The sequence below is a fragment of the Mytilus edulis genome, chromosome 2 (assembly GCF_963676685.1).
Source record: "Mytilus edulis chromosome 2, xbMytEdul2.2, whole genome shotgun sequence".
Taxonomy (NCBI): Eukaryota; Metazoa; Mollusca; class Bivalvia; order Mytilida; family Mytilidae; genus Mytilus; species Mytilus edulis.
The window spans coordinates 24,327,684-24,355,609 of NC_092345.1; the positions used below are offsets into that span (position 1 = coordinate 24,327,684).

The 27,926-nt window shown below is 30.6% G+C and overlaps 1 protein-coding gene across 24 annotated transcripts in view; it reads right to left on the minus strand.

Annotated features, from left to right (window-relative positions):
• Positions 1–27,926, minus strand: part of LOC139511792 (centriolin-like) — an 89,098-nt gene that overhangs the window by 27,560 nt on the left and 33,612 nt on the right. For 18 of the 24 annotated variants that reach the window (XM_071298862.1, XM_071298859.1, XM_071298858.1 and 15 more), the window contains 22 exons: positions 27,671–27,805; positions 26,517–26,639; positions 25,334–25,462; positions 24,990–25,085; positions 24,401–24,493; positions 23,634–23,789; positions 23,066–23,176; positions 22,441–22,588; positions 21,802–21,822; positions 17,643–17,756; positions 17,157–17,323; positions 16,195–16,308; positions 10,576–10,813; positions 9,520–10,233; positions 7,117–7,229; positions 4,939–5,004; positions 4,217–4,285; positions 3,430–3,581; positions 2,678–2,873; positions 1,727–1,933; positions 1,102–1,166; positions 659–785 (listed from right to left, as the gene is read on the minus strand). In XM_071298862.1, coding sequence (XP_071154963.1) covers positions 659–785; positions 1,102–1,166; positions 1,727–1,933; positions 2,678–2,873; positions 3,430–3,581; positions 4,217–4,285; positions 4,939–5,004; positions 7,117–7,229; positions 9,520–10,233; positions 10,576–10,813; positions 16,195–16,308; positions 17,157–17,323; positions 17,643–17,756; positions 21,802–21,822; positions 22,441–22,588; positions 23,066–23,176; positions 23,634–23,789; positions 24,401–24,493; positions 24,990–25,085; positions 25,334–25,462; positions 26,517–26,639; positions 27,671–27,805 — 3,354 coding nt within the window. The remainder of the gene's footprint in view (positions 1–658; positions 786–1,101; positions 1,167–1,726; positions 1,934–2,677; positions 2,874–3,429; positions 3,582–4,216; positions 4,286–4,938; positions 5,005–7,116; positions 7,230–9,519; positions 10,234–10,575; positions 10,814–16,194; positions 16,309–17,156; positions 17,324–17,642; positions 17,757–21,801; positions 21,823–22,440; positions 22,589–23,065; positions 23,177–23,633; positions 23,790–24,400; positions 24,494–24,989; positions 25,086–25,333; positions 25,463–26,516; positions 26,640–27,670; positions 27,806–27,926) is intronic. The other 6 variants (XM_071298865.1, XM_071298864.1, XM_071298861.1 and 3 more) reach the window with 3 other exon arrangements.

Here is a 27,926-nt window from a genome sequence, read left to right on the forward strand (position 1 = left end):
ATTATGAAATGGCAGGAACCCAGTAATTAGTAGTGCATTTTATTGGTTACATGAAGTATAAATGTGGTCAAAGAGCAAAATGTGACCTTGGGTCAAAGGTTATTCTATGGTGGTCACACACCAGCACACCAGATATAGATAATAAAACCAAAATGTCACGGACAAACCAGTTTGGTGGTTCTAATCACCACCCAAGTCAAAAATCATCATCATCATATACAGCCAACTGTAAAATAAATGTGAGATGAGGGATTAAGTCCATTTTCAATTGATGTCATGAATAAATGCTTTTATTGCATAAGATTCAATTCAAAAATGCTTCTATATATCTTATAACTTTTTAATAGCACTATGACAGATATAGAATATATTCTAGAGGATGAAATTTCCAAGATGAGAGATTCTACGCTAGAAAATGAAAGCTAACAAAGTAACATGATTTATATAAAGCGATTATCAAATAATGTATTGAGGATGCAGTTAGCTACTGCTGTAAATCAAAGAAGAATTCTAATGTTTTATATGGAAATAACATTATGTTAATAAGATAAGATTGTATAATTACGACAAAGAAAGCATCCGTGTTATTGTATTACCATGCTTGATAGATTGTATTGTTATAGAATTGTCATTATTTATTGGACAAGGCACGACGTACCTGGTCTCGCATACGTTGTATGTCTGACCGCCGTTTGCCGAGGACGTCTTCTGCATCACGGAGGGCTGATAGTGTATCTTTCTCTCTCTGAGTTGCTGAATTTATTTCATCATGTAATCTTCGTAAACTGAGAAAAAAAAATCAAATTAAATCAAATTTGTCATGCTATATCAAATAACAGTACTTTCAATGAAATAAATGAAATCAAACAAGGGGGTACAGAACATCTAAGGGAGTTAACTCTTTAAAAATCAGCACACCATTTCAACCAAATAAACAAAGGACATATCAAGCTTCTCTAAATAAGTGTCAGTCATAGTGCTATATATCCAATGAAATTATTCCTGGTAAATGTGTGGTTCAAATTTCTTGAAATATTTATATTTTTTCAACAGGTCAAATTAAATTATTTGTCAAAATTTAATGAATAATATTTGACTTACTTTTCCGTAGCTGCACGTACTCTACCGTCAACATCCTTGTACTCGCCATCTCTTTTATTTATAACCTAAAATACATTATATATTGTAATCCATGTAAGACTGATTAAGTTGAACTCCATGATTAAAATAAATAGCCTTAAAAATAATAGCACTTATAAACCAAATTACCTATATAGTTTGTATTAACCTGTGAGCTGGTTTGTTAAAATCCAGCTTAGCATGTTCATCTTGTACAAAGAAGGGCTCATATATATATATCACTTTAACACATTCTAACTCTAAATATGGTTGAAAGATTCTCCATCTAAACATAATTAGTTATCAAACATCCTTTAATTCAAATTCTTCATCTTATGGTGAATTGGATGAATTTACTTAAAACTTGTTTGTATACAAGATATTAGCAATAATATCATCATTGAAATTAAATATTGTTATAAATTTCAATTCAAATGCTAATTTCTAAACTTTATCACTTGTTGTTTAACTTCTATGTAATTTGGTCTCTGGTAGAGTTTTCTCATCGGCAATCATACCATATCTTTTTTTTTCATATCTATAGAATGCTTAATTTAAAGAAAAGAATGGAAAGCACATCACAGAAATTATAATCAATAAACCATACCTGATTAACATCCCGTAACAATCTATCCTGTTTGTTACGTTTTCTTTCAATATCTCGGAGTTCTGATCTAATTCCACCAAGTTGTTCCTGAGCCTTTATTAAGTCTAGAGCTGCTAGATTGGCTCGCCTTTCTAACTCATCTTTTTCTTTCACGGTTGTTTCAAGACCAGAAGCAGCATTATCAAACCTATTCACTGTATCTTTTGCCTACAAAGAATAATTTCTTGAATTACTCATTTCATTATAATTACAAATAATTCAAGGATAAATATCAATTTTATAATTACAACTAATTCAAGGAATAAATATTGAATTTCCATAATGGGTCTCATTGGGGTCTAAGCGTGACGCGGGATTGCCGATTTTTTGTAAACGTGAAACGTGAAAGTCAAATTATTGTGTCGGAAAAACGGGAAATGAGGTATAGTGGGACCCGGGAAATGACAAAAAAATGAGAATTTCTTACGTACATAGTGTAAGCAGGATACTGGAATCTGACAAAACAGTAAGCGGGATCCGGGATCGGAACCCCCCAATGAGACCCCCTCCATAATATCTGCTAAGTTTATCATAACATGAAACCAAGTACAAGCATAAAATTCAAACAAGGATAAAAAAAAATATATACTCAAAACTAGTTATTCATAAAACTGGTTGTATTTATAAATCTACTAACAAGGGGAGATTATTCAGTAAATATCATCCAATATATATCAAGTTACTGAGCATGCAAAAGTGGGGAGAGCAATACCATTTCTAATTCAAGGCAAAAGCAAGATTGAATGAGCAGTTTTGATTGTTTTTTTTTTAATAAGTACATTTTTCAATTTTTAAACTAATCACAATTCTTCAAAAACCAGAAATCAACATTTTTTTAAAAGTTGTAAACACTGCAGTCGGATAAAGAAATTTCAATCGATATGAATTCTTACTTATTGATATGCTAGTTACCTGTTCCCTTGCATCCATAAGATCAGTGTTACATGTTTTCAGAAGTCGGTCCGCATTCTTTAACTGACCTCGCCTTTTACCTAATGTCCTCTCCAGAGCATTGATCTCATCTTTGAGGTAATTTCTACGGCTGGCTTTCAGACCCTCACTTAAAGAATCATCTGATGAGTCATCATCCACTATTATTTTAGGTCGTCTAAAAACAAAGAAGAAATGTTTTATAGTTTAAGCAGAATATACGTTTCAAAAGAAACAATTAATGTTTCAGCATATAATAATTAACAAATTTTGATTTATTCCAACATCATAATTAAATAAATTAAGCAAAGCCTAAAAAATTCACATTAATATAATGACCTCATAGAGAAATTTATTTTTAATAAATAATTATTTTTACCTCTTTTTCATTTTTAGAACCACAGATAACTTCAAATCAATAAAGTGTAAGTGTTAACTTTTTCAAAGATGTCAATGTACAAACTTTAAGACCATAATACTGTAAATTCAGAAATTATTGCATGCATTTATTATTGCGATTTTGTCATTTAAGACTACATGTGATTTTAATTTTTGCGATATTGAGAAAAATCCTGTTTAATTCATATAAAAAATTTCAAAAATGTGAGTTCAAATTATTGCCATTATATCCCTGTCGCATTTTTTCGCAATAAAAAAGACATCGCAATAATTTCTGAATTTACAGAAGGACTTTAGCTTCATGTAAAGTTAAAAACTGTTATAATTGACCACACCTTTTTCTTTTTTCTTTACTCATAAATTCAAGTTCTTCCCTTGCTGACTGTCTCTCATGATTCAGATTCTTCTCTTCTTTCCGTAAATCTTTCAAATTCTTTTTCTGTCTTTCTATTGCAAGATCTAAACCTTCCAGTTCATCACGTCTCTCCTATAAATAAAAAAAGACTTCTCAATCAAGATTTTTTTTTAGGGCAACAAAAGAAAGATTTATACATTTAACTTTGTGTTGATTTAATTTACAAATTTCAAATTAACTTGAGGTATTTAAATCAGGGAAGATCAAAGTTTTACATATTCGCTTTATTTTTCTACTCACAACAGTTGTGTCAAGAAACCACTTTGTGAAAACGTGGTTCACAGTAACCTCAAGCTTGTCACTCTTAACTTTTCAATTTAAATTCAAAATTAGACTTTACTTTTCTACATAAGAAAATGCATGTACCAGTCAGAAATATGACAGTTGTTATCCATTCGTTTGATGTGCTTGAGCTTTTGCCATTTAATTAAGGACTATCTATTTTGAAGTTTCCTCGGAGTTCAGTACTTTTGTGATTTTACTTTTTTTTTTCAACTGCAAAACTTCAAAACTATGAGCATTAAATCCTTCATAATATATCCAATACATGATAATGTCAAATAAATTGTAATTTTTTGCTTGAGTTGACGAAACATAAATATTTAAATTTTCCAGTGAAATGTTGTAAAGTTTTTCAATGCTTTGATTATTTTCAAAGAGGAATCTCCCTTACATGTTGTTTATCTTATAAATAACTCTGCACAAACCTCAAGTTCTCCCCTCAATCTTCTTATCAATCTGTGTTCATCATCAACCTCCTCTTCCTCTTGTGCTGCCTAAAAATGAAGAGCATTTTAAATGTTTAAACAAGAATGTGTCCATAGTACACAGTGCCCCACACACACTATCATTTTCTATGTTCAGTGCACCGAGAAATTGTTGTAAAAACTATAATTTGGCATTAAAATTAGAAAGATGATGTCATAGGAAACATGTGTACTAAATTTCAAGATGATTGGACTTCTACTTTATCAAAAACCACCTGGACTAAAAGTTTTAACCTGAAGTGGGACAGACAAAAGAATGAACAGACCCCTATATATATAATGCCCCTATGTGGGGCATAAAAAAATATGACTTTTTTATATACAACATTAAAAATATGTTTATTTGATATATCATGAATCACATTTGGTAAAGAAAACTTAAAATTTGTAAGTTTAAATGAGTCTACCCATTCCTAAATGGTTTAAATAATATTTTAATTTTCCAGTGAAAAGGTACCTTAAAAGTGCTTAATATATGATTTGTACATTGTGTATAAATATATAAACCACAATATTTCATAAATTACATTTCTAAATGTTGATTCTAAGATTTGAAAGATTTTGAGTGCTAAAAAGATTTGCAAATGGAGATGTCTTATCTCTATCGAAAGTATAAAGAGGTTTTAGTGTAAAATATATTTCAAGCATTGTAAAATACTGACCTGATTCTTTAAATATTTGGCCTTTAATCTTTTTACTTTGTCTTGTAACTCAGCAATATAATCTTCCTAAAATGATAAAAGAAAATGTTGTATAAATGTATAAATGCTTGCATCTTTTGCACAATGCATGATTAAAGGATGTCTTACCAACATCAACCCAACAACTAATCACAACCTGATACTAGTTTATTTAAGCTTATACTAAGTATTTTCAAACAAACAAACTTATTATTGACCTCTTGTTTTTTTTTTTTTGTATTCAGAGTAAATGGGAAAGAAATTATTTAATCTTTTTGTAAGGTAAGTATTTAGTAAACGGAGTGACATCAATATCTTCCCTTTCCTTTATTTTTTTTTTTTTTTTTGGGGGGGGGGGGGGACTCAATTAAAGTATAATAATAATAAATATTGTTGTTTGTGAATTCCCTGCTCCTGTTCTTAATTAGAAGCCATCAATTTTTTTAAATCATTATCCTTTTTTCAACCCAAGTATTTCTGCAAGAATACATAAACATTAAAATTTAATTTGACATTTCTTTTCAGTGTATCTCTCTATTTTTCTCAAACAACCATCAAAGATCATTTTGAATTTGAAATATAGAACAGTAAATAACAAATCTGTATTTGTAGCCTGAACGCTTTGAATTTAGCATTAGGAACCTATTATAACACTCTAATTATGCCTAAATAATAGTTTCCATGGACCATTCAGAAAAGAGTTCGGACAGTGCCAATATCTGAAATAGTAGACAATTTAATATGCTTAAAATGCTTTAAACGAGCCAAGTTTGAAATAATGATAAAATCATTATCATTTTATTTAGATCTTTAGCAATTCTGTTCGCCATTAAAAACAGATATTGTTACACACAAGTTAAGGCCTGAATATTCCGTAGCTGATAGTTATGGTAAATGATTATCAATAATCAAAGTATAAAGATGAAACACCGTTTATTTAGGGATATTGAGGGTATGAAAAATATCATTAACTTTTGACATTGGATTTTAAGAGGTTAAATGGAGTTTGACTAAAATTCAAAATATATTTCAATTCATTTTTACATGAAATGACTTGTGTAATACAATTTGAACAGGTTAAAGAGATAATATATGAATATATGAATACACGAAAACTCATAAAGAGCCTTTCAATATAATCAGCTTATTGTTTACACAATTAATCAATAAACAAATGTAACAATGAAAGGGATATGATAAAATCAAGTTTGACAACTTGTTCTTACCAATAATATATCTAACCAATGAAGCATTAAATGACCGGTTTTTAAATCTACATTGAAGGGTACTTAAATAACTTAATAATATTCAGTCTTTTAATTTTGTAATTTTGAAATGAAATGAATTTAAAACATGATCATAATTAATGTTTATTAATAACAAATGTTTGCCTTAGTGTACAACTAATTGAGGAATAAATCAAATATCTTTTATGGTTTGCCTATTTTGAAATTCCTGGTTTCAAACTTAGGACTGAAAAATTGAAAAATCCTCTTTTTTGGTGTTTGAAAATTTGTGGCAATTGATTTAATGAGAATGGAATACACAAAAATTGAAATCACAGGATAAAATTAAAAATCATAGCACCTTTACCTTTTGTCAAACATAAAGTGGCATATTTACATTTCACAGGTTTTTGAAGAATGCTTTAAAATTTGAAATTTTTATTTACCACAGATCAAAATATGCTAATGATATATGTAACATTTAAAATTCTACCAAAAATCTACAAGATCCACACACTTATGTGCAAAGATATTTTCTCTGCAACTAGAAACTTTAGTGCTTATTAAACAATCTAATAACATAACAGAGAACATCAATTTAAAATTAGAAAAACAATAATTTCTTTCCTCACGTAGGGGTAAAAATCTGGGCAGTTTAAATGCATTTTGGTCAGAAGAAATTAAATGTATCTATTGCTATGAACAAACAAATAACAATATATGTGCTCAAGTCAAATGTCAGTTAAATGTTAAATGAACTCAAATTTACTGCTTTAAAAAAAAGTACATGTATCTGAAGCCTTGCCTTAAATACCAATATTTTTATTGAGTCGATTGACAGTTAAATGCAGAAAATAACTCTAAGGCCCAATACAATAGTATCTAAAATATTTAAAATACCTTGTAACTGTGACACACAAAATTCAACACTTACTAAATCATGATGCTCTGGAACATTACAGAATAAATAACTGTCATCAGATCCTGTGGCTGGACTCTTCAAGATCCCTCGGGGCTGTCCAGTTGACATGTCTACGGAACCTGCCACTGAAACAATCATAAAAACATAACTTATCTATGAACAGCCCCCTGCATTCAATATCGTAATCCCACAACAATGTTCAAGTGTCAAACCATCTATTGATAAAAACACTAAATCCCTTGATATTTGGTCATCTTTGAAATAATCACATTGACCCGCCACCTATTTAATTAACCAGGTAACTCTTTCATATTACTATTCACAGGTAAACAACATGTTTAAACTGATCTTCAATTCAGGTAATTGGGGCCATAATTAGGGTATTTAAACTACAGCTAATACAGTTACATTATTGAAAACAACCTGGTACTAGAGGGATCTATCGGTGAAGTTATGTATCTGTTATAAATATTATAAATATAAATAACATTATCTGTATCGCTGTATTTCATTCAGAATTTATTAAGGTATACAAGGATAATAATAACGCAATTGTGTATTTTATTATAGGAATATATGATACAAAAAATAATTATAAATCTAATATCTTCATAAATTTCAAACAGAATAAGTTTTGATATATCCAAAATAAAATTCAAATCTTATTTTTTTAATTAAAAACTTCAATTCAAAACCCCTTTTAAAATTCCCTTTTAAAACAAAACCTATGTCTGGTGTAGAAAATTTCAATCCTGGTATCTTTGGTAATTTTTTTTTAGATGATGTTTATTTAGATTATTTAGTTTAGCAAATACAAGAAAATAGTAAAATGAAGTTTCAATATAACATCCAGTTAATATTTAATTCAATAACCAAAATTTAACACTATGGGACGAATGTATGAATGAATAATTCATGCAGAATGAATTATTCATTCATACATTTGTCCCATAGTGTTAAATTTTGGTTATTGAATTAAATATTAACTGGATGTTATATTGAATGGAAACTTAAAACATATTTTTGTCTTAACCACTAAAAACACCATTCTCTTGGTTTTGGTTGTTTTTCAAGTCAAAATAGTGATATTGTGTCATGGATTGGTTGACCATTAATATTAACGTGCATTACATCTGCAGGAAAGTTGTACCTGGGAGGCAAACATCTTTAAATCCAAAAATAAGGGCATGTCTGTTCAAATTGTCATTTTATCTTATGAAGGATTATGACACAAGACAGAATATATGCAGTAACTTAAAAACAAAGACTGTAAATTCAGAAATTATTGCGTTGTTTTTGTTATTGCAAAAAATGTGCAATGATTTAAACTCATTTTTTGAAATTTTTTATATGAATTGAACAAAATGGAAAAAACTAAAATCACATTCTAATCTAAAATGACAAAATCGCAATAATAAATGCATGCAATAATTTCTGAATTTACAGTAGCTATAGACTAATTCTTGCATACATTACACAAAAATTTAACAATAATCCTATATATCTGATATACAATATTAAGTATACAAGTAAAGGATTAGTACAATTTACAATAATCCTGGATATTTCCATAATGAGATAATTAAACCTTTAAGGTCTTAGGATTCAGTATTTAATAAGTTAATACTAAATCTTTCCAACTTGTAATTAACACTATGCCGTGCAATAAAAATAAATTAATCTACATTCATTACAGTTGAAGGAATTTCAAAAATTGACAGCTAAGTGAACCCCCACCCCCTTTCCATTTTTTAAGTCTGAAGTCAGGAATCGCAACAGTAACTGTCTTATGCACTTGTTTTTACTATTTCGAGGAATTATTCATCAGAGACAAAAGAATGAGGATGTAAACAACCAAAAGTCACTGTACTGACTTCAACAATGATCAAAACTGTATAGTGAGCTATATAAGGCTTAGAAAGCTTTTCTCTATTTGTCCCCAAAAAAGTTACATGTTTAGCTGCAACAATTTTGGGTCTCATTTTTGAAGTCAGTACAGTGTTTTTTACAGTGACTTTTGGTTGTTTAGATCTGTATGTTTCTATTAGTTGACAAATCAGTAAACTTGTTTTATTTAGTTATTTAAAAATGAACTAAATACCATAATCAGATGTACTAAAACTATGTGAAACACAGTGCATAATTAACCTAAATATACAAACTTCTGCTTTAAAAAATGTCAGCTTACAAATTTGACTCCAAAGTTCCCTAATAGAAGACTTGGAAAACTTTTATTTTTAGGACTAGAAGACACTTCAGCATTATTAATTTATAATCCTATTTTATCTATTAGCTGTTGGTCTATGAAGACCTATAAGACCTTTAGCAGATGCCATAAAGACCCTAACCCCTTGAATTTTGTACATCCTTATAACCTAAACAACCTTTAAAAGTATTACAATGTTAGGTACTTACCTATAGGACTTGGTGGATATGTTAAAGATCCTTCATTCATAGCACTTCTTCTAGATAATGGTGTTCCTGATGCTATAGGACTAACAGGAAGATACGATACACGGGGACCAGGTGATCCGTACTGTGGCATTGGTGGTGGGGGTGGTGGTGGAGGGGGCATAGGTATGCCACCACCTGATTGGTAGTACACTCTGCCTGCTGGACGCTCTGGTGATGTGGAGTAAGCTGGAAGGAATGCTCGTCCAGATTTGTATCCTAATGTCTGTGCTGGAGCACCTGTCATAGGTCTGTAATTTGGTACACCAGGTGGCATCACCATACCAACAGTTGGTCCAGCAGTTTGTGTTCCTGCATAACCAGGAGTTTGTGTGGATCCATATCCCATTCCTGGGCCATAGCCACCAGGATGATGCCCTGCTGAAGGTCCAACACCAGAGTGTGAAAAGCCCATGGGAGCACTTGACCCTACAATACCTCTGGTTGGACTTCCAAAAGAATTGATCCCTGGAGCAGATGGGGCCCTAGTCTGAGTTGATCCTGTGACTGGGTTATAAGCTACAGGTCTATGTACTGGTTCAAAAGCTGTTTTTGGAGCTGAATTACTTCGCCTATGTTTATCTCTGCCACTATGGCCACGTCCACTGCGACCACTCCGTCCACTTCGCCCACTTCTGGCACTTTTAACACTTTGGTTATCAGGTTCAGCTGCTTCACCTGTAAAAATAAATTATCTTTAACTTGTGTGCATGAAAAATATTTAACATTGTTTCTATCGTTCATTTTCATTGGATAATGATAATTACAGAGCATCTCTTCCATAATTGACAGCCTGAAATTGGACAGGACAGCCTTTTTTGGGGGGTTAAAAAATGGGGGTTTTTTTGCTGAAAATGTCCTTTAAAAGTAAGTTTTTTGCTGGAACAAATTATAAGAATATAAGTTTTTTCTGCTGGCATATGTACTCAAAATATAAGTTTTTCTTGCCACTTGCCCATTGTAACATATATTACTGCATTCTATTACAGCAAGGGAGGAATATACCAGAAGACACATTACCTGAAGTTCTTTTGACAGGATTGCCATATGTTGGGTATCTTTCTCCTGACCTTGACCTCCCGTCTGATGGATACACACCAGGTGGTGTTCTAGCACCTCTATTTTCAGCCCCAGCGCCATAACCTCCAGAAACAGCAGTGCCACCTGTGGGGCCATATGCTCCTGGAACAACAGAGCCACCTGGTGGGCCATATGCACCAGGAATGACAGAGCCACCTGGTGGAGCATATGATGTTCCCTATAAAAATAATATTAATTTTAAACTAATTTTACTAATAGTGCAAGACCTTTGTGGGTAGTCAAAGCGGTTAAAAACAACCCCTATCAAAAAATTCTACGGTAAACAAATTGTTGTATATCAATTTATCATAAAAATAAAATCCTGATTTTAAAAAGAACAGAAATTTTTTTTCTCTTAAAATGTTTTATTATTAACAGTAATGGGCATATTTTCTATCAATCTTATCTCCACACTAGACTCTTTTTTTCAGAATATAAAACCTGTGAATTGATCAGAAAAGGTATGTTTCTCCTCAGCATAATTGATAATTTGAGATGATCTTGAACAGAATGATAGTAAATTGAATCATAAACTAGTTATCTCCCCTTCCTTGTTAACTTTCTGTGTAAAACATACAATCTACATCTACACTACCAGAATAAGATAATATTTTTTAATTTGTCATATTACTATGAAGTCTACACATTCAATTTTTTTTTAAATTCAAATGAAATGGAATAAATAAATGCAATCATTTGACTCTTGCAGTTATCAAAATAGTAAAAATTGTTTAAACATGATTTATATTATTAAACATCTTAGTATACTACATCTTGTCACAAAATATATTTTAAAACTTCTTGGAGATGATTTCAAATTCAAAAAGAGAAAATTTCAGCAGGTTTACCATTTTCCTTCAGTGTGAAAAATGTGTATGTTTGAAGGAAAAGAGTATGATACAATTCAAATATGATAGTACATGTACTTATATTTGACAAACTAATATGTGAACAACCTAAGTTTGTTATTAGCATATCTATACTATTAAACGAGAAGATCTCATTTTTGGTGTCGCTTCTCTTCTTTCCACAATAAATTAATCAACACGCCTCTGTGTCTTATAGGTACAGTGCATAGTGGCATTTGTCATTCATTTATATGATTATTCAGATTGAGTTATTTTTGGAGAAAAACGAGAAAAAAGGCATCCGGATATTGTTCCGTCATTGGACGAAATTTTAAGTAAGATCTATACTATTAAACGAGAAGATCTCATTTTTGGTGTCGCTTCTCTTCTTTCCACAATAAATTAATCAACACGCCTCTGTGTCTTATAGGTACAGTGCATAGTGGCATTTGTCATCCATTTATATGATTATTCAGATTGAGTTATTTTTGGAGAAAAACGAGAAAAAAGGCATCCGGATATTGTTCCGTCATTGGACGAAATTTTAAGTAAGATTAGACTCCCGGTTTGCGTTTTTCTGTATACTTTGAACATACATATACAAAGAATAAAGTGTATTTTCAAAATTCTATCTGCTATCATTTTCAAGTTAACTATCCACGGCATTCACAGATTTTATTAAATAGAGAGGGTCTGTATACTTTATCAATGACCACTATGGATCAATTAGTAAACTTCGAAAGTAAATACACTATATTTATATAGTAATGAATGTTCATAATATACAGATAAGCGCTACAATTATTCATGTAAACTTTTGATACCTTTTCTGAAAATTTTACAAAATTGATTGATTACAAAAAAAAGAAGATGTTGTATGATTGCCATGTTGAGACAACTCTCCACAAGAGACCAATATGACACAATTATTAATAACTATAGGCTACCGTACGACCTTCAACAACGAGCAAAGCCCATACCGCATACTCAGTTTTAAAAGGCCCCGAACTGACAATGTAAAACAATTCAAACCAGAAAACAAGCGGCCTTATTTATGTACAAAAAAATGAACGAAAAACAAATATGTAACACATAAACAAACAACAACCACTGAATTACAGGCTCCTTACTTGAATGTTCATAACATACTAAATGTATGTTCATATTGAAATTGATAGAGAACCAAAAAATGGGAATATTGGAAATAAAGGAGGAGGGATAAAAAAAAAAAAAAAGCATTTTGCTGTCCCCAATAACCTATGACTTATGATACTTTTGCTGAAATTTTCTAGTCATTCAATATTTTACAAAATTCTTCCAACAACACTTTACATACTTTAAACTACGCTCTGAATGCCCGCGATTTCGCGGGTGTGTTCTAGTCATTTTGATTTCAACAGGAAGAATTTTCAGGGAGACAGACAGATTTATAAAAGTTTTTCCAAACTTGTTTCTGAATCCCATATTTGAACTTTATGTAACATTGTAATATTTATCTTGACATTTTTCATTAAAGGGAAACTTCGCAAAAAAATCAAAAATTGATATTATGTCCATTCTGTATAAAAATGCTCAAATTTATAGATATTAAAGTTTTATTCCGCTAAATAAGAGATCACCATCGATTTTAAATTTTGAGTATCAGTTCTCTACTCTCCGCCATCTTGTCACCTTCTCCGATGAAAAATCCCGATATGTCAATAAACCACAAAGGAACAAAACTACAGTAAACGATGTAGTCGTAATTGCGTGTCGATATCTTGTCAATCGTACGGTTGTTTTATCTGACTGACTAACTTGATACGGGAAATGGTCTTATATTTTTAAATAACCATATAGTCTGTTATTTTTAAACTGATAATATTGTAATTAGTTAAAAAGTCAAAGTTCAAATCATAAAATGATAAATAAGTGTTCCGTGGAAATTGTTTTCGAAAATCTAATTCGTTCATAATTCTTTCAAGTAATAAACTTTATTTAAATAAATTCGGATCTTCCCTTATCTGATCACCAGCATGGCTAAAGGTATTACTCCCAAAGGTATTGGAAGGGGTGTAAGGTGACACGTCCAGGTATTCAATCGATTTCCTGTCCGGCGGGCTTGCAAGTTCAGTCGTTTCACTTCTGTAGGTATTGATCAGTGTACACGACCGTTACTTATAACTTTCCATTTTGAACTATCAGGTGCATGTATAATATACATTTTTGTCTTGCGTGTCCGAAAGTGATATAATATACTAGTCATTACTGAACTCATACGCTTGTTTATAAATAACATTTCTGGTGTAAAGAATATTATTTATAAAAAAAAAATAATTGAAGAAATACAAATCTATTTACATATTTTTCCAAGGGTTAATTTGGGAAAATGTAATATATACTCGTTGTCAATAGTTTAGGACAGATTGGAACATACCAGAATTATTGATCTAAAAAAATGTGCGCACTTGTCGACGATTCGTGTATACATACGCCTGGTAGAAAGTTACGGAACTATAGTCAGTAGCGCAATTTAAAATATGTATACATGTATACATTGAACCAGAGACATATAATACAATTATTATATGTCTCTGATTGAACATAAGAAAGAAACATACATTTTGTGTAAATTGTGGTAAAAGTTTTGTAAATAGACTAGTCCATGTATGCCAACAGTATGTAATCAACGAATTCGATAGACTATTGTATACCAAAAGAAGAAGAAGAAAAAAAAAAGAAACAATTTGATTTAAATACAGGTCAATTTATAACTTGCTTTGGTTCATCGAAGTTAAGAACATAGTAAACTCACAGATTTATATATCAATTAAATTGTTTTCGAATAAAGGACGAAATTCGTCATCATCACAATTGTTCCAACATTCATGTAAAATATATGCAACTGGACGTACACTAAGGAATGTGAATATTTTCTAGGAAAACTATTGAGTATCAATTTCGGGATTTATTTTCTTTCTTGATATTCAATGACAGCAATTTAAAGAATAAACTGCTTGTCGGATATTTGTCCGCTTTAGGGGTATTCTTGCAAGTTGAACAGACTTATAATAACATTCAAAAATAGGGAAAGATAACATTAAATTCGTTGTCTTTTAATTTTAAACATCGTTGATCAAATAGTTATTTAAGTATATATATACGTTGGGAGACGACGATTATTATAGTTGTCTCAGATTTTAATAAGGACGTTCCCCATTATGAATAAATTTGGTTGACGTTTATCACACTTGAAAAGAATATCTATTCGTAATTTTTCGATTCCATTACAAAAATATTTTTTTCTTTATTCGTACATATTATATTCCGCTTCGGTAGAGTTATCTTCAGATAGTTTCATATATTAATTAATACATGGCTTTCAAAAGTCTAAATGTAAGTGTTCTCGTACATTTTTTCGCCTAATAAAGACAAATAAAAATGATTTAGTAAAGCTATTTCTAATTTCTAAGTCCCCCTTTTTTATGAGACATAAATCAAGGACAAGACTTGTATATCATTTCATTCTGACATATGAATTAAGTTTCCCGTCTTTAACCGAAAATTGTGTATTTCTTAGTAAATTAACTTATTTGAATTCAAATAAATAATAGCACCAAATATAATTAAATAATTCCACGGCGACCAATTTTTATTTGTCACCAACTTGAATATGTATTTTTAATGTGTGTATTAAATGCTACCACTGATCCGAATAGACAGTCACACCTGGCAAGGTGTGCCCTAGAGGCGTGGTTAAATACCGAAGTGCAAATAACAATTTACCTTTCAACAAGCCATCTACGAGTATTGCCACAGAACCGTGAATACACACATCGTATAAACCTAGCCATAGCAGAGATAGTAAAAGGTCAATAATAGTACACCAACATATTGTCTTTACAGATTATTGTACTTTAATTTGTTCACCTTATCAGTCCGAAAATGCATTTATTAAAAATAAATTTATAACTTTTTGTGTTGTCTACAAAAATAATTCGAATATATACGTTTAACATAGATAATTTATCTCACGAATGAGTACAATTGAACGTCTGTGCGTTTTATCTTCTTATTATCGGATGGTTATTAGATAAAGCATAAGTCATCGGCGCGCTTACGATTACGTTAAAATATGATTAAAAACCAAGACTTTTAATGATTGTATTTTAAATCCCGGCATGCAAAAATCAGGAGAAAACGTCACGACCTACAGGAAGTAGTTGATATTTTTTCATTAATTATTGAATTTCTCCGTTATTACTGCACATATAGCGATAAAACTTTGTGAATATATATATTATGTCATAATGAACATATTTAAACCATAAGTAAAAAATCGTGAATTTTCCCTTTAATAAATACTGTTTAAACTAGAATTTTCAGCTCCTTGCAATCAAAGCTTGAACACAGAATTTGTATTTTAAACAGATTGAGTCCTTTGCATGCTTGTTTGTATCATGATTCGTTTGTATTATGATTTTAACAGCTGCTGAAATATTACACAGACTAGCATATTCTTCCTACACAAACATAATTTCTTCCTACACATAGATAATTTTTTCCTACACATAGATAATTTCTTCCTACACATAGATAATTTTTTCCTACACATAGATAATTTCTTCCTACAAAAAGATAATTTCTTCCTACACATAGATAATTTCTTCCTACACATAGATTATTTCTTCCTACATATAGATAATTTCAATAATTTGTCCCCAATACTGACCATTGCTGATCTTCCTGGCATATTAGGTTGTACTGACATTGGAGGTCCGAAATGTCGAGAGAGTCCAGGCCTTCCTAGTGGTCCAGAAGCTTGTCCATGGTATTGAGTTACCCCCTGTTAGTTTAACAAACAAAAATGTGTTAAAAGCTCAACTAGCTGGATTGCACATAAGCTTGATCAAGATGAAGGGGAAAAAAATCAGCAGATCTTTTTTGTCTTTCTGTGGATTTACTATTTTGCATGGTAATCCAATTTTGTTGATTTTGTATAGACTTTGGCAAAACCATGAAATCAAATATCCATGAGGCCAAATAAAATAGTATGTGTGGTTCAAGTTACATCTAAAAAAAAATTAGGGTAGGTAGGTAGGGATTTTTTTTTTATTTTATGTTATTTTTTTACATTGAGTCTATGGTAGCAATATTCTGACAGTGCTTCATGGAAAATGACAAAAAAATCTTTAGGGTAGGCTATTTTTACGACTAAAAAGTAGGGTAGGTAGGGTAACTGGAACCACACATATATTTTTATTTGGCCTGAAAGTAAAAAAAAATCGTCAATCAACAAAAATAAATGAATCACCAGTATCAATTAACATATAAGTAGTTTAATTTTTCATTTTATATAAAGATGTTAAAAGCTAGGTCTCATGAATATGTCTCCTATATTTAACTTAAATATCCATGTATGTAGCTATTGAATTTAACAGTGTATCACTCGATACCATTTGCAAATACATACTACAAAATTATGTGCAACCCACTAATAAATATTTACAAACTACTTTTCACACCAATACATATGTATTTTTTTTAAATCAATAATTATCAACATTAATTTACAGCATTAGGCAAAAACAATCAGCACTGCAAACTTTAAAATATAAATCAAAATCTAATCAGCTGAATTTTCATTCAAATAAATAAAATAGCAAAACATCCATTCAAAACTGGTATACATACAGGTTTGAAGCCGGGACCAGATGCCATATCAAACTGAGCCTGAGTGCCTGTAGAGCTAGCTAACTGTGGCATTGTCTGTATGTAAGCTGACTGCATTGCTAAAGTCTCCTTCAGTTTGTTGACATCTTGTCGTAGTTTCCACATCTCATCATCCACTAGAGGTCCTCCTAAAATAAATAAACGCTAACTATACACTATGTACAAATCTAAAGACAATCATGTACAAGTTTAAAGAAAATCATGTACAAGTTTAAAGAAAATTGTGTTCAAGTTAAAAGAAAATAATGATGAATAAATTAAGTTTTCATTTAACACATACAAATCATACACACCAAAACTGATCTACTTATTTTCAAGGGAAAGCTTTTCAAATAAAAAAAACCCAACATTTTCTTGACATTCCCCTTTTTAATATATTGTAAATACACATGGAATGAAGCAACTATATCTTTGTATTTTTTCAATTATTGTTTATTATTAACTCACCTTGTCCATTGTTTTGCATAGAAAGCTGATCCAATAAACTGTTGAGATGTTCTATTTCATCTCGTTGAGCTTCTAAAATCTCATACAACTTTGATAACTCCATTTCTTGTGCCACTGAAAATTATAATCATAATAAATTAGTTTCACAACTTTATATGAATGATAATACTGTTTAAAAAATTCAATTTCATAAGTTTTGATAAATCTATGTTTTTATTCTATTTTTAAATTGTTAAAAAAGGGTCTTGTAGGTTTTGACTCATTACTGTTTAAAAAAGAAAGCTAATGTACCTCAAATCAAAATATCTTGTGCAAAAAGAGGGATTGGTACATGATACTAATAGTAAAATGGTGTAGATAGTATGATGTGAATTTGGTTCATCATACAATGTAAACAACCAACTGATAATTTTTTAATATGGTGTGTTTGGTTTGTAACCCTGATTAATCTATGATGTGATCAATCATTATCAAAGATGTGCAATCAGTAATGATCAATAAGCCATATTTTGCAAAGTGCAAAGGTCACAAAAATGTTTCCAAGTGTTGGTTGTGTGACAATCTACTGGTCCTCACTATTATTTCTATTGCAAAATACCATAAACGTGCTGTTCTGTTCCTTAGCAAATCATGGTGGTCAAAACCTTCAGGCCATCACTTTTCGAGAACTTAAAAGTTCATGACATACAACCAATATTTTGTAAGATTTATGAGAAATGTGCCACTGAATATATAAAATACCCCATGTGTAGCCCCAAACCACCATTTACCATTCTCTTAACTTACACAAAAAAGAAGTTCTCCCAGGACCTTTGTAATCAAATAAACTACATGTAACTTGGAAACATATTATACAACATAACCTTAGCCTTAAGGGAAAATACCTGATTACTTCCATTTCATATATACACATCAAACAACAGTCTTGTTTTTCTCAATTTTTCAAACCTAGGCTGGAATTTCATTTTTGATAGTTTGCATTAATAAAACAATTACCGGTAAAATATCAAAAGAATTAAAATTTAAGAAATCAAAACACAATCGTGTCAAGCCTGCTAATCAGCCAATAAAATTCTTGATGGTAAAGTAGTACCATATTCTGAAGAATCTATGTACATGTACCTCTAGTAATAAGATAAACCCAAATACCAATAAATATATCATATATAGTCTATAGTAGTTTTCATATCAATCTTTTACTGACCAATGGTTAGTTTTCGAATTTGTTTAATGATTATTTCAATATGTATGTAATTTTTATCTTGAATTATGGTTGGTTAGTTTGTTGGTGGAAAAAACTGGAGTGCCAAGAGTTATAAACAAGAGGCTCTCAAGAGCCTGAATCGCTCACATTAATTTTTTTGGTTAAATCTCTCATCAATGATTATTTTGGCTTTTCAATTTATTTAAATGTTCTTTGAATCGTCCTATTTTCTTCAAAAGCAAAAAAAAAATCATTTTCTCCTATGTTCTATTTTAGCCATAGGAGCTATGTTTCTGACATACAAGGAAATGAAATATAAAATTTATACTAGATACTCTGAAACTCATTTAGCCTAAGTTTGGCTGAAATTGATACAGCAGTTTCAAAGGAGAAGATTTTTTAAAGTAAGTCAACATGATGAACAAATTGTGAAAAAAGTCTTTAAAGGGCAATAACTCCTTAAGGGGTCAATTGACAATTTTGGTCAAATTGACTTATTTGTAGATCTTACTTTGCTTAACATTTTTGCTATTAACAGTTTATCTGTATCTATAATAATATTCAAGATAATAACCAAAAACTGCAAAATTTCTTTAAAATCATCAATTCTGGGGCATTATACCTGAAAAACCAGTTACCCAATTCGGCTGAAAATTTCAGGACAGGTAGACCTTGACCTAATAAATACTTTAAATTCTTGTCTTATTTGCTCTAAATGCTGGAGTTTTTGAGATATAAGCCAAAAACTGCATTTTACCCTGTGTTCTATTTTTAGCCATGACGGCCATGTTTTTTGACGAAATAAAAAATAAAGCACAAACTTTATTTTATACACCCTACTGATCATTCAGTTGAAGTTTGGTTGAATTTGGTTTAGTAGTTTTAGAGGAGAAGATTTTTTTAAAGTTAGCAAATATGATGAACAAATTGTGAAAAATTGTCATTAAAGGACAATAACCCCTTGAGGGGTCAATTGACAATTTTGGTCATATTAACTTATTTGTAGATCTTACTTTGCTGATCATTTTTGCTGTTTACAGTTTATCTTTATCTATAACAGTGCTCTAGTTAGAAATCAAAAGGGGCAGGGTGCCAGTGGAGGGCAGGGCACTTTTTATGATAAGAAAAGGCACTGCTCATTTTTTTGTCTACGCTCTGTGGGTATCACGAGTTAACGAATCTCTCTTTTTTTTTTTTACTGTATATGTTGTTTTTTTTTAAATAAAGATGCTTTTCAACTATAGTCTTTATTTCATTGTTTGTGTAGTTATGAATGATATAGTACATCTTCATCAACATGTTATGTTTATACAGTTTAACTTCACTCTACCCATTATCAATATGTGGTTTTTTAGCTATATAGGAATTATAGCTTTTAATACATCTTAAAATCAGAAATTGAGAGCATTACTAATTTAACAATGTTTAGAACATGGATTGCTAAAAGTATAATTATCAAGTAGAAATTGCAATATATATTTTTTAATATGTTCAAAGACAGTTAATATCTTCAAGGTAACATTATTATGTTATTATATATTCAATTGGTAATTTATTCCTTTTTTTGATACTAGATAATATTTTTAGAGCACAAATTTGTAATAAGCTAAAACAGGGGAAGTAACTCCAAAATCAATTTCCACCACGTTTGGGTTAATTAAAAACTGTGCTTGTCGCTAACAAGTTGAGATGGAAGGCATTTCTGTAAAGGCATAGTTTTATTTTGATGACTTAAATTCAATTCTAAAGTCATGAAAGTCTTCATTTATATACGCTCTTCCATTGCGACTTGGAGATCGAAAATGCCGACCCAAGCTAAACACACTCGCTGGCACATTCATCAAAAGTATGACAAAAAGATACATTGTCCTAATTAAATTACCTAGTTATTAACACCTTTGAAGTCATTATCATTGTAATTGATTGTAATGACATGATTAACCTGGGGGCAATCACACAGGTGTCATATATGTAATTAACTTAGAGATCAGAAATCGATGAAACAAAATTTTACCAAAACGGCACAAGATAATTTTGGAAAAAGACGTCAGGGCAGAAGGGCGCGGATGAAGGCACCCAGGGCGCAGCTGAGGGCACACAGGGCGCAGCTGAGGGCACCCAGGGCGCGGCGCCCTTCTATTTTGGGCTAGCGAGACCACTGTATAATAATATTCAAGATAATGACCAAAAACTGCAAAATTTCCTTAAAATTACCAATTAAGTGGCAGCAACCCAACAATGGTTTGTTTGATTCATCTGAAAATTTCAGGGCTGATAGATCTTGACCTAATGAACATTTTTACCCCATGTAAGATTTGCTCTAAATGCTTTCGTTTTTGAGATATAAGCCAAAAACTGCATTTGACCCCTATGTTCTATTTTAAGTAACGGCTGCCATGTTTTTTGACGGATCAAAAATCGAAGCACACACTTTGTGCAGGATAATCTAAGGAACAATCATGCTAAGTTTCATTCAAATCCATTCAGTAGTTTCAGAGGAGAAGATGTTTGAAAAATTGTTAACGACGACAGACGACGACGACGGACGCCAAGTGATGAGAAAAGCTCACATGGCCTTTTAGGCCAGGTGAGCTAAAAATATATAAGAAACTTTCAGCATTTAAATAACATCTTGATGCATGGCATACAGGACTTGTGATAGTTATTATAATGAGTTTTTTTTTTATTCTCATTTATTTACATTTGCCTTTTTATGCTCACATTTAAGTTTCTTATAAGGCAGTCTTTTAAATTGTCATACGCAAACTTATTACATTATGGTGTGTTGCAGAATTAAATTTTGTCCAGTTAAAATTTGTTATGGGTCTAGGATAAACAACAAAAAAAGGTGAAAATTACAAAAATTGTTCCAGTTTATACATATCTCAGTAAATTTATTATCATTTAGATACTGTATAGAACTGAGACTTATCTTGAACGATCCAAATGACTTACCATCCTTTTCAGCATAACCTCCTAAGAAGTTTGAAATTTCATAATCAATATATTGTTACAATACTACATTCCAATATATAAACTTTTTTATCGCTATTTTATGAAATTTTCCTAGTAGAGATATGAAAAATGATCGATAGAAACTAAGGGAGAATGCAGGGTTGTCAATGAAATTTACAACGTCGCCTTGGGTAAAATAGCAATAATCTATAAATATTATTCAGTTATTTGTAATTTGTAAATATAATTGATATCATTCACATTTTTTATACTGATTAATATCGTTTTTATTATCTACAATAAATTTCCTACATAAATACAAAAGCCTATTCTATAAAAGGGGTGTTCCAAAATTGATCATGTAAGTGGTCCAAATAAAAACTAAACTAAGTGTGAGTGGTTGTATTTTCAATAAATTTTGTACAAAATTACAAGTAAAACAAAAAAAATACATAATGGGTGGTTAGCGTAAAGAAATAAGTGCCTCCCATGCTTTTAAATGTAGAACAACCCTAAAACTTTCAGATTGAAATTTCTGAAATACAACAATTTTGACTAGAGTAATATTCTGACCAAAATAAGAATTAAAATAACTCCATACAAGGGAGATAACTAATCCTTACAAGGGAGATAACTTACTTATCATCTGGTTGTTCATATCAGAATTTTTCAACTCATGCTGTAGATGTTGGTCTCTGTCGTCTAAAATTTGTCCTAAATGATCAGCAGTATTCTGAGCCTGGTCTAAATCTTGTGCAATCACATGAAGTCTGGCTTCAGCTGCCTCCTGGCAAAATATTAAAGTTACTTAAGTAAATGAGAAAATATTATAAGTCATTATTTGACCCCTGAAATCATGATAAACTTCATGATTTCAAATTCAAGGATACAAAAAGAAGCTTCATAATATTTTTTTAAAAGCTTATAATTTCCAACAGCGCAGAAAAAAGATGCTGCACTAATAAGATGTACTATATTTGCCCCTTTACTAACTTTTTTATTCCAGCATCACTGATGAGTAGTAGATGAAGCTTGCATCTTGTGCACATAATCTTCTGCTTGGTATCTATGATTGAGGGCAATTTTTTCAAATGAGGATTTAATTACACAACTGAAAATAATAACTAAAAATTATGAGCACAGAAGAACAATGTTTGCAAAATTACACTACTGAAAAGAGTAATCTAAACATTTAGAGAATGCAGATATGAGTAGGGAATAAGTGGAAAAATAATTATTAATCCTCCCTTAAGACCCCTCTTACCCTTTGTAATTCTGCTTCCTCCTTCACCCTGGATAATTCATCTTCAAATTGTTGTTCCTGATCTTCTAAAGCTTTGTTTAATTCAGCAACTTCATTTTCTGCCGATGTTAGCTAAAAAAATAAACATTTTTTTTTTGTTTCAAACTTCTAGCATTATAAAAATGTTATTGATATTTTTTTTATTTTTAAAAATTGTTACCATTAATTTCATAGAGTAAACTAAAAATCTTCACATCCTTTATGCAAACCTTAACAATGTTGGTAACTTTTCAAATTTTTATAACTAATATAATTAAAGATCTCTTTTTTCATCATGAAAATTTGATGAAAAAAATACTTACAATTCAGATAAAATTAGTGTATATAGATTGTTTCTTAAAAGTACATTTGACTAATTAAAAGTGCAAATATTAAACATTAGACACACATGTGTACATACAATACTAGAATCCAAACATTCAAAATCCAAGCTTTATCCAAGTCATGAAGTGCAATTCCTATAATATTCAAGGAGACCGTGAGACTGAGGATACATGAATAAATGAAAAATATTGTAACATTACTGTACCCTTTTAGTATTTTCTTTTTCCTTAGTCCTCATGCCCCTTCTTAAGTCCATTAGTTCTCTCTGCAGTTCATCATACAAATGTTTCTCTTCAGAGTTTAGTGAACTTCTATCATCTTCTGATTCAGGTCGATACACAACACGTGTAACTGGTTTTCCCTAAATTTTTCACAACATTTTAAATTTTATATTCTAAATATAAATTTTTACATGTTATGGGACAATTTGTATTTTCAAGGGAAATAACTCACCAGAAAGTAAATAAAAACCAATATCTACACCTAAAGAAAGTTTCTATGAAAAAATACAAAAACACCAATTTTAAAAAAAGTGTAAAGAAATCAAAAAGGTATTTGAATATTTTAAAAGGGACCTGTACCTGTAAGTAAAATATAAACTTAACAATGTTGAATAAATGTTGTTTATGTAACTACAGCTCAACAAAAATTATTTCAAATACTTTTATAAAAGATAAGAGTTAAATACAAATCAAAATACTCTACTCATTTTTTAGTTTCATTAGGTCAAAATAACACTGAAAACTACAAAAAAAATATTTACCTGTAATGCTTTTTCCTTTAATATAATTTAATAATTTTTAATATAAATTTAACATTGTTGAATAAATGTTGTTTATGCAACTACAGTTTAACAAAAAGTATTTCAAATACTTTTCAAAACTTAAGACCTCAACACAAGTTAAAATAGTGTACTATTTTTTAGTTTCATTAGGTCAAAACAACACGGTGAAAACTACAATTTGTATTTACCTGTAATGCTCTTTCCTGTGTATCTTTTAATTTTGCCTTTAGTTTATTTAGTTCCCCTGTCAGCCTTTTAACTTCTTCTGCATTATTTTGCAACTAAAATAAAATGAAAAAATTGTATATATCACAGTTTAAATAGCAGGAATCAAATGATAAAAAACCAGAATGTGTCCATAGTACAAGGATGCCCCACTCGCACTATAATTTACTATGTTTAGTGGACTGTGAAATTGGGATAAAAACCCTTATTTGGCATTAAAATTAGAAAGATCATATCACAGGCAACATGTGTACTAAGTTTCAAGTTGATTGGACTTTAACTTCATCAAAAACTACCTTGACCAAAAACTCTAACTAACCTGAAGCGGGACAGAAGGACGGACGAACGGATGCACAGACCAGAAAACATAATGCCCCTTTACTAACGTAGGTGGTTGTATAAAAAGTTGAATATATCATAGTTTAAATAGCAAGGCTCTAATGATCAATAAAAAAAACATCTGATACTACAAACCATCAGTTTCAACTGATATATTTTTAATAAAATTGAAGAAATATAATTGAGTCCTCCATCAATGTACACATATTTTACCTTAGATTCTTTATCCTTGTCCTTTTCATTCTTCCTGGCTAGCTTATTTTCAGCTTTCTTCAAGTTATCTTTTAGAGCTTGAATCTCAAGTTCAGTCTACAATTCAGAAAAGAATATTGGTACAAAAAGTTAAATACAATGTATAGCAATGTTAATGTATACCAGAAGAAATCAAGAACAGTTTTCATTAATTTATAGTAAAATAAAAAACAGTTGAACTATTGTCACTATTCTAAAATAAAAACTTTCCCATTGACATGTCTCATAGAACCCCTTTTAATCTTCACCTTTTTTTTTTCTTTATTTCTGAAAATATTTCCAATATTAGTTTAAGATGTATTTACCTTTTCAGCATTTCTTCTCTTGTCCTCATTATCCCTGAAGCTCCTGTTTAATTTATCTTGCAGATGTAGTTGTAAATCTTTAAAGGTCTTTCCTAGTACATCCCGGTCATCAAGCGGAGATATGGGACTCTGTTGAAAATACATTGCCAAATTACAGAATAAACCCTTCATAACTTAAACAATTATTTTTCAAAAAGTCAATTTAATTTTGCCTTGTAATTTCTGTTGTATATATGGGATCTAAAATTATACACCAAATAAAGGCATGTCATTTCAATATTTCATCATTAAAATGTTGTTTAGTGTACTGGTACCCTCAAATTTAAATGTTGATGTAACAATATAAAAAAAAAACCTTTTGATTAATTGAAATTAGATTAAAAATTCACAAATAAAGTTAGTACATATAAGATTTACTACTACATGTAATACCAATGCAGATTTAATCTGAAACCTATGGAGGGCATAATTACCTGTAGGGTTTTAAAAGACATTTATTATATACCCCACATTCTTTTACAGAGAACAAATGAATACAAATCAGAAATGTGGACCCCCCCCTACACTAGGACTGATGTCTGTTTGCTCATTTACTTCTAAACAAAAAGTAAACTAATTCCTACTCCCCCCTTGGTTTTATTTAATGAGCCAAATATATCCCGCTATGGAAGATTGTTTAATGTTGAAAAATACAACTTAATCCATCAATTCAAAAAATGCAATGTATAAATAATGTTATAATACTGTTTTAATACCTTTAAAAACAAATTAAAAATTGACTTAAGTTCTTTGCTTTAGAGATGATTAATAGAATATGCAGGGGTAATTCAAAGAGAAAGCAACCCATCAACACAAATATATACCATAGACATATCAGGTTGATAAGTACATTTCCAAAACAAAATTTCAGTGTATTTTAAAATTGTAAATTCAGAAATCATTGAGTGCATTCTTTTTAAATTATTGCGATTATAACCCATGTCTCATAATTTTAGCAATAATGAAAACATTGCAATAATTTTTGAATTTACAGTATATAATTGATTTATTAAAACATGAAACAAACTTAAGGCATCATAAGTTAGATCGAACAGAATGTTCATGCCAAAATAGAGAATACAAAAAAGAAATCTAGTCTATGTTATTCGGCTTACTTTACCGTAGGCTATGTTGTATGACTTACTTTTCCTGATTTGACTGTCTGTGATAAATCCTTTAACCTCTTACGTAAATGTCCAAGGGGAACACTATCATTCTGTTTATGTCTTTCCTCAGACAGCTGATCTTTCAGTGCAGCATTTGTAGACTAAAACAGATATACATTCATATATAAATAATGATTAAAATATGGAATTGTGCATAATTCCACTTGGTACATCATGTTTGAGTTAATAAGGTCAATAATTCTCCTCATGCTTTTTAACTAAATAGTACCCTATTTATCATTTCTTTTCTGTCATAAAGTCATCTTTTTAGTGGCATTATCTGGCCTTTTTAAGAGAGGGACTAAATAAAATTATCAAACTATGCAGAACAGAAGTAACTTGATTTGAATACATGAAATAGTTCTTGAAATTAACTTTTCTTTGTAAAAGAAAACTTTCATTCATTTATCATATAACTTAAGTTTCAACACGAATGTCTGTTCATAAAACATGGTGGTACTATTTTATTTTATGCTCAGTTAACTGTGAAATCAAGGTCAAAACCCTAAGTTTGGAATACTGTGAATTCATTATTAGTTTAAACATATTTATTTATAGTGGATTGGGAAACAGTTTTTGCAACTTATATTAATCCATTTCCACTTTGGGGGTGCGAGTGCTGCTTTGTAGCGGCATTAGCCTGCTCTTTTTCGAAATCTACAATGGTGTCTTTAACGTGCAAGACATATGGCTCTCTCTTAACACGGGTCAGCCATTTATCGTCCCCTTCCGACGGACTATCATGAATTCATTATTATTCGTTGAATACCAATTTTTGTGGATTTCGTGGGTACAGGTGAACCACAAATTCAAATGTCCACCAAATAACTTTTTTTATCCAGTTGTATGCAGACTTTGTCAAAATCACATATCCAAGAAAAGGTAAGTTTTCAGTAATCCAAGAAAAATTGTTACCCATGAAAATAAATAAAGCTACAGTATTTTATAGAGAATACATCTTAAGAATATTTGTACTAAGCTTACAGTTGATGTGACTAAATTCACAGTTTACTAGCTTAACCAAAACTTGAACCTAATATTGGACGCACAGACTACCAAAAAACATATTTTGCCCTATCTCCTTGGTATCTGCTTCTTATGTGTGTCACAAATTTGGTGTCTGCTGACTTACTTTGGCTTGTTCCAGCTGCTGTGCAAGTCTTCTATTTTCTTCTTCTCTGGCCTGCAATGTATGTGTCTGTCTAGAGGTTTCCTGAGTCTTGGCTTTCTCTGCTACCATCTGGGATTCCATCACCATTCTCTCATTCTAAAAAAATAAATAACTCATATACCATAAGTATAAACTTGCATATTGGACGTTCACAAATAACATCCTGTTTTTTAAAGAACAGATAAAATAGGGGAAACAATCAAAGTGCATATGATAA